General features: G+C 39.4%; 1 protein-coding gene across 1 annotated transcript in view; it reads left to right on the plus strand.

The window, feature by feature from the left end:
• Positions 1-4,441: 4,441 nt before the first annotated feature.
• LOC106879699 (potassium channel subfamily K member 16) overlaps positions 4,442-7,495 on the plus strand; it is a 103,828-nt gene continuing 100,774 nt past the window's right edge. Inside the window, exon 1 of the mRNA XM_052971910.1 lies at positions 4,442-5,621. Within this exon, the coding sequence (XP_052827870.1) occupies positions 5,480-5,621 (142 nt within the window). The 5' untranslated portion in view covers positions 4,442-5,479. The remainder of the gene's footprint in view (positions 5,622-7,495) is intronic.

Consider the following 7,495-nt stretch of genomic DNA (forward strand, 5'->3'; position numbering starts at 1 on the left):
GTTTATTGAGTGAAAACGCCTAAAGCTCCACGAGGCTCCGGCAGGGGATGGTGGCGAACCCTGCTGTACTCTTTCACCACAACTTTCTCTCACTCTTACTTCATGTTTCTGTTGTGCCTGTAATTCAAAGGGTCAGCCTTGTCACACTGTGTCACGCTGAATATCCCCGAGAACTACGTTAAGGGTACACGTGTCTGTGGAGTGCTCAGCCGCTTGCACGTTAATTTCACGAGCAGGCTGTTCCGTTGATCGGATCAACTGGAACCCTCGTCGTCGTAAGCGACGGAGTGCCAACAACAACAAATTCCCCACATAGTGATGGGTGACAGGCGATTGACTGTAAATCAAATAGCCAATGCTATTAGCATATCTCAAGTGAGAGTTAAGAATATTCTGCCCAATGAACTTGACATGACGAAGGCTTTCTGCTCGGTGGGTGCCACGTCTTTTGACACCTGATCAATCGCGCACCAGACTGGAAAGTCCAGCTCCAAGAAGTGGTCGCCAAAACAGGCTGAATATGCAATCAGCTGTGCCATCTCATCAGCGGTGTCGAAACAATTGCGACCAACCGTCTCATTTCGTACTTTGTGTGTATTCGCACGTGTATGTGTGTGTGTGTATATGAGAGAGAGAGATGGGGGGAGGGAATTCAAATTAGCATTTCTATTAAGCTACACACCTGTTCTGTTCCAATTTACAGGGAACAAATGTTTTCATGAGTAAAGTACACTTAGTATGTAAAAACAATATAACAGAATATGAAATAGAGAGAACAAGAGAGAGAGGAAGAGAGGGAGGGGAGAGAGAAGGAGAGAGGGTGAAAGGGGAGAAAGGGAGAGAGAGAAAGATGTACAATGGCTAAAACTAAAACAATAAAAATAATAAAAATATTGTTTGGCATCAAAATGTCCCGATTTCTTTCAATTAGTCTTAGAATTGGTTGCGGCGAATTACATCATCTCACCACCATCATCATGATCACCACCACCACCACCACCATCATCATAATCACCACCACCACCACCATCATCATCATCACCACTGCCATCATCATCGGATCTATTTTAAAACGGGGGCCACATTTTTCATTAATGTTTTACGTAGTGTTTTTGGTACGGAAAGACTTTCAAACTTCGTATACTTATCTATTTTGTGTTATAGAACAGAAAAATATTTTTGTATTCGAATTTATTTCATGTAAAAAATTGTCTTATTTCGATAATTTCAACCAATCACTGACAAGTATTCAATTGTTTACATTTACTCCTTTGGCTGATTAAGCGATGTAAAGCGTATTTAATCTCCATACCTTCGTTTTATTTGCTTTTTTCATTTTAAATTTGATTTAACCTTAACCCTAACCCTAGGGTTAGGGTTAGGGTTAATTGTTTCAGAATCATTTGTTTATGTAGTCGGCACTTAATGTATATCGGCTGAATGGACGTCAGTGATTGGTTGAAATTACAGAAATACGACAACTTTAACATGGAATAACTTAGGGATTTCTTTTTTTTTAAAGAAGACTAAGAGAAAAAGATGTTTTATATGACACATTCTACCAGTGTTCCAAGTTTCAAAGTGTTTCGTTAATGAAAAATGTGGCCCCCGTTTTAAAAAAGATCCTCATCATCTTCATCATCGACATTATCACCACCATCCTCCCCCTCTTCCTCCTTCTTCTCATCATCATCATCACCTCGCTTCTTCCAGCTTCTTGTTCATCTTTCATGTTCTTCCTCTGGATGCTCTTACTTCTTTATACGAGTCAACAAGTCAATGTGGGCGGTCATTCACTCTGCTAGAAATAGGTGTCAAGTTTCCCTCAAATCACTCACTAACGTATGTTTTATAAAGGAATGACCCTTTGATCAATGCAATCTTGTGTCTGTATGTGTGTCTGTGTGTGTATGTGTAAGGGCAGGTTGGTCATGGCTCTAACTCCTGTGAGGGGTTTTCCCCATGAGGATTGAACTATACTGAAAGATCCTTTTTGTCTTTCTTCGTTGTCTCCTCTGCCTGCTTTTTACTTCTTCTACCACCACCATTTCATTTTCTTCTTCTTCTTCTTCTTCTTCTTCCTCTTCTTCTCCATCTTCTTCTTCCTCTTCTTCTCCATCTTCTTCTTCTTCTTCTTCTCCATCTTCTTCTTCTTCTTCTTCTTCTTTTTCTTCTCCTCCTTCTACTGCTTTTTCTTCTTCGACTCCTCCTCCTCCTCCTCCTTCTTCTACTTCTTCTCCTTCTCCTTCTCCTTTTTACTTCTTCTTCTCCACCTCCTCCGTCTCTACTGCTTTTTCTTCTCCCCCTCTTTCTCCATCTACTGCTTTTTCTTCTTTTTCTTCTTCTTCTCTACTACTACTACTACTACTACTACTACTACTACTACTACTACTACTACTACTACTACTTCTTTTGCTCCCTCCCCTCCTCCTGTTGCTCATCCCCTCCTTCTCCTTCCCCTTCTCTTCTTTTTCCTCCTCCTCCACCAGCTAGAAACAACAGCCAAATCTTCTTCAAATCACACCTTACAATGTTCTTCATTCAGAACACGTCAAATAAAATGTAGTCCAGGATACACTATTCCTGAAGCAGAGATGATGGCGGGAGGATGACCTTTGATCATTAAATCTACTCGACCAGAGCTGCTAACAGGGCAGTTAAACAAGAACAACAGCGAAAAGAAGACAAAACAACACGTGGACATTTTCACAGTTGTGCCGCATGTTAGAAACAGCAGTCAAATCTCTTTGAAATCACTCACTCCATCGTATTATAAAAAAAGTATGTGGGGATGGGAGAGATGCACGTTAGATACTGTAGACCTATATAGTTCCCCCCGCCCCCCCAAATCTCCCCCAAAGCGGAATGGTCTTGGTAGGAATGTCTTTGATTACATGTCGGCTCGATCAGGGGTTTTCAAACTGTGGTCCGCGGACCTCAGGGGGTCCGCAAGGACAAGACAGGGGGTCCGTGGACAGCAAATACTTTTTTATGGGCAATTTGATTTTCTATATGTTTTTTAATCGAAATCTTTTAATTGACAATAAACCTATTTGTTAAATACTGTTAAATAAATAAATGTAAAAATATATGTTAGTTTTAAACAAATATTTATGTATAAATTTCATAAGCGTTTATAAGGGTCCCTAAGATAAAGCCTGAAATATAAAGGGGTCCGCAAGTCAAAAAGTTTGAAAACCGCTGGACTAAATAACAATAACGGTACCACCAACATCACCATCACTTCCACCACCACTTCCACCAACAATACTGTCAACAGAAGCAGCACCACCACCGACACCACAAACACCAACATCAGCATCAACAACAGCTAAGAACAACATAAGGAAGCGAATGACACCGGAGACACGACCTCGTCATATAAATTAAGCCGGACTGGCTTTTGCTGTCATATTTAGTTATTGTTAATATGATTATTATTAGTAGTAGTAGTATCATTATATTTGTTTTGTTATACTATTTTCAGTTTCCTACACTTGTAAAACGTCGGTTGCCCGACCCAGAAATAAAAGACGAGGGAAAAAGACGGAGGGTTATGCAGGGCGATGAGGTGGGGGGGATGAAGGAAAGACGCAAATCATAAAACAAAACAAAAAAAATGAAGGAAAGCGACGGTTAAAAGTGGAAAGCTACCCGAGACGAGCCGTGTGTACGTGTGCGTGTGTGTGTTCTCTGCGTTTATGCATGCATGTATGAGAGAGAGGGAGAGAGAGAGTTTGGACAACTAGTGTGTGTGTGTGTGTGTGTGTGCTTGTGTTCTCCATGTGTATTGTGTGAAAGAAGTTTCAGAAGAGCATGCGCGCGCGCTTGTATATGTGTGAGAGTTTCAATAAATTCCGTATGTGTGTGTATGTGTTATCTGTTTGGTTGTGTGTATGTGTGCATGTGCGAGAGTTTCAATAAATTTGGCGCGTGTGTGTTTGTGTGCTCTATATGTACGTGTGAAAGAAAAGCTTCAGAGGGCATGTGCGTACGTGTGTGTATGTGTGAGAGTTTCAATAAATTCCGTATGTGTGTGTGTGTGTGTGTTTGTGTTCTCTATGTGTACGTGTGAAAGAAGAGCTTCAGAGGGCATGTGCGTACGTGTGTGTATGTGTGGGTATATGTGCGTATGTGTAAGAGTAAGTTTCAATAAGTTTCGTGTGTGCGCGTGTGAGGTAAAGAGAGCGTGAGTATTTTTTGTGGTGTTAGTGTGTATGTGCATGTGTGTGCGTGTGAGTGTTACTATGAGGCGTGCGTTAAGAGACAGGGGGAGGGAGAGAGTTTGTGTGGTGGGTGAGTGCGTGTGTAAAAGAGTTTGTGTGATGTGTGTGTATGAGGGAGAGAGCGAGAGAAAGAGAGAGTCAATGTGAAGTTGTATGTGTGTGTATAAGAGAGAAAGAAAGAGAGAGAGAGAGAGAGAAAGTTATTGTGTGGTTAGTGAGAGAGAGAGAAAAGAAAGTGAGAAAAGAGCGTATGTGTGAAAAAAAGTTAGTGTGAAGTGTTTATGTGTGTATGCGAAAGTGAGTTGATGTGAGTATGTGTGTGTGTAAGGGATAGAGAAAGAAAGAGTAAAAGAGAGTGTGGGTGTTACACCGCACTCCGTATGTGTGCGTGTGTGTGTCAGAGCTGCAAAACTTCATTCCACTCTGTCGCAACAACGATATGTGGTTGACAGATACGAGTAACGTGCTTTGTAGATTAAACGTGAAGATTTTTGCAATAAATTCATAGCAGTGTCAAATACAGTCTCACTTAACTTTACTATAATTATTGCAATTATTATAATTATCATCATTTACCATCATATTTAAGATTTTCACGAATATTTATCACAAACTTACAGAGAAAGAAAAAACAAAAAAACAAAGGAGAAACAAAGAGAGATCATCAAATAGTCGAGATTACGTTAAAGTAATAAAGAAAAAAGGAAACTCTTTAAAAGAACATGAATATAAAATAATTTATGAAGGAAAAAAAACGAAATAAAACTTTAGGGAGCTTACAAACGATTGTAAAGAAAATTACACTTTGTTCCACAAAAGGACACAACAACAAAAATAATAATAATATTATTATTATCATAATGGATTCTACAGTGAACCCTTAAATTGTTTGGAATTGAAATGAAGAACACTTTAAGGAGAGGTGATTTCTGAAGTGAATTTTATATATGTATATGTATTACATGTATATATAACGAAATAAGTCTTTTAATGTTGCAGAATATGAGAGATTGTTGTTTCTGTCAAACGATAATCTAAAGAAAGCGACGAAGTCTGAAGTTTGGCGAGACAGCTTCAGAAAATAAAGTTTGGTTCGACAGCATCGTAGAATAAAGCTTGTGAGTGACCTGCTGAAAATATCAGCAGCGTCATTCCTTACCAAAATTCTTGGACTCTGATTTGCTGTACAGCTTTCGTTGTTTTCTTCTTTTTTTATATATATTTCACACTTTTCCTTGCCCTGGACTTACACAATGGAATGTAAATATTTGGCTTTCTTGGTGCTAGCTGTCGTTGCTTATTTATGTATTGGAGCGGCTATCTTCCAGGAAATCGAAGAAGATGAAGAAATTAACGAAAGGACCAAAATTCGGAACGAAATCAAATATTTTACCGGTAAGTGAGCAATAAATGTGAGCGCGTGTGTATGAGTGTTTACGTGCACGTGTGTGTGTGTGTGTGTGTGTGTGTGTGTGTGAGAGAGAGAGTGTGTGTGTGTGTGTGCGTGTGCCCGTGTGTGTGTTAGTAATAATGGTGTTGAATAGTGCCTTTTGTCACTTTAGTGATGTCTATATTTTTGCCTCTTGGTTGTAAACTTGTGAATAAGCCACCCATATTGTGTGTGTATGTATATATACATATATATATATACAGACACATACACACACGCGTATACAAAAGTAGGTCTACATACATGAAAGCATGCACTCATAACAACCAACTTGCTACACACACAAAGCTCAGATTTGTATATTTAGTTATATTTAGTACCATTTTGTTTCACTGTAAGTTAAGTTTACATACATACACAAACGTGCATGCATACATACATACGTACAAGCATGCATGCATACATATATACATACATACATACATACATACATACATACATACATACATACATTAAACATACAAGCATAAATACATACACGAACTGACTTCAATTTGTAAAAAATAAAGCACACACATATATATGATATATAGACATGTATATATATATATATATATATATATATATATATATATATATATATAAATCATAAATCCGAAAAAGTCTGAAGAAATGTATGGACGTCAACTCCATAGACCGGCTCTGTACCTAATATATAAATATGTGTGTGTGTGTGTGTGTTTGTGTATACATACATACATATATATATATACATATATATTATATAAATATGTGTATGCATATATGTGTATATAAAATTGTGTGTATAGGGATAGTTGATGCATACATATATAGGTGTGTGTACACACGCACGCGCACACTGACAAGGATTTTCCTAATCTTTTTTCCCTTCCTGCCTTATGTTCGCATTTATTGCCCAAATCTGTTAATCTCATAAGCGCCCTCCTCTAATCTCCCACCCACGCCTGATTCCCGCCAAAGTCTCAGTGAGATTCTTCAATTTAACTTCACCAGAAGAACTATCATAATCAGCAGTGTTAAAACACATCATGATATTTGGGTTACTCTTCATCATCAGGGAACTCCGTAAATATTCGCTTCTGGTCCGTTCAGACTCTCATTAAAACAAGTTCTAGAAGTTTGACACGAGATTTGGCAGATCAGTTGTTGTTGGCACTCCTACAGGGAGTGCAAAACATCGTGTTAACTGGAACGACTCATGTACTGAAAAGAGCATTATCGCTGTGAAAACGACATCCATTCATGAATTTATTTATATATCAATTTTTTATTAACATTTACTCGCACCACTCTCGCCACTTTCATTCACCTGTCAGAAAACTGGTTAGAAGACAACATTTCCGTCTCTACCATCATTTTCCTTTTCAAGTGAAACTTGAAGAAGTTCATCAGGGATTGGCCAAAGAGAAAAGTGTTTGTCTTCAGTCCCTTCAATCTCGTCCACCTTACAACCTCTTTCACCATGGCCACCAGGCATATAAACACAGCCTTTTCTTCCCGTTAAAGGAAGGTGGGGCGATCTTCACGATGGATTCAGTTGACAGCCGGATCCGTCCCACACGCGACAGCAGGTGTTCGACATAAACCCGCAGGTCAGCAATGCTCGGGCACTGGCCGAGTGCATGCAGGACCGTTTCGTTGTCCTGTGCGCATCTCGGACTTGCTCGGCAGACAGCACTTTCGTGCCTGTAAAGTTTATCTCGATCAGGCAAAACTCCCATGTAGCACTGCCAGGTCAGAGATTTTTGGAAATTATCCATCTGTCCCGGGCCGAAAGTTCTCCGGAAAAGAGTGGCTAGTTGATCTTCTTCGACTCCCGAGGTCTCCCCAAGGACGT

This window comes from Octopus bimaculoides, chromosome 11, assembly GCF_001194135.2.
Source record: "Octopus bimaculoides isolate UCB-OBI-ISO-001 chromosome 11, ASM119413v2, whole genome shotgun sequence".
Lineage (NCBI taxonomy): Eukaryota > Metazoa > Mollusca > Cephalopoda > Octopoda > Octopodidae > Octopus > Octopus bimaculoides.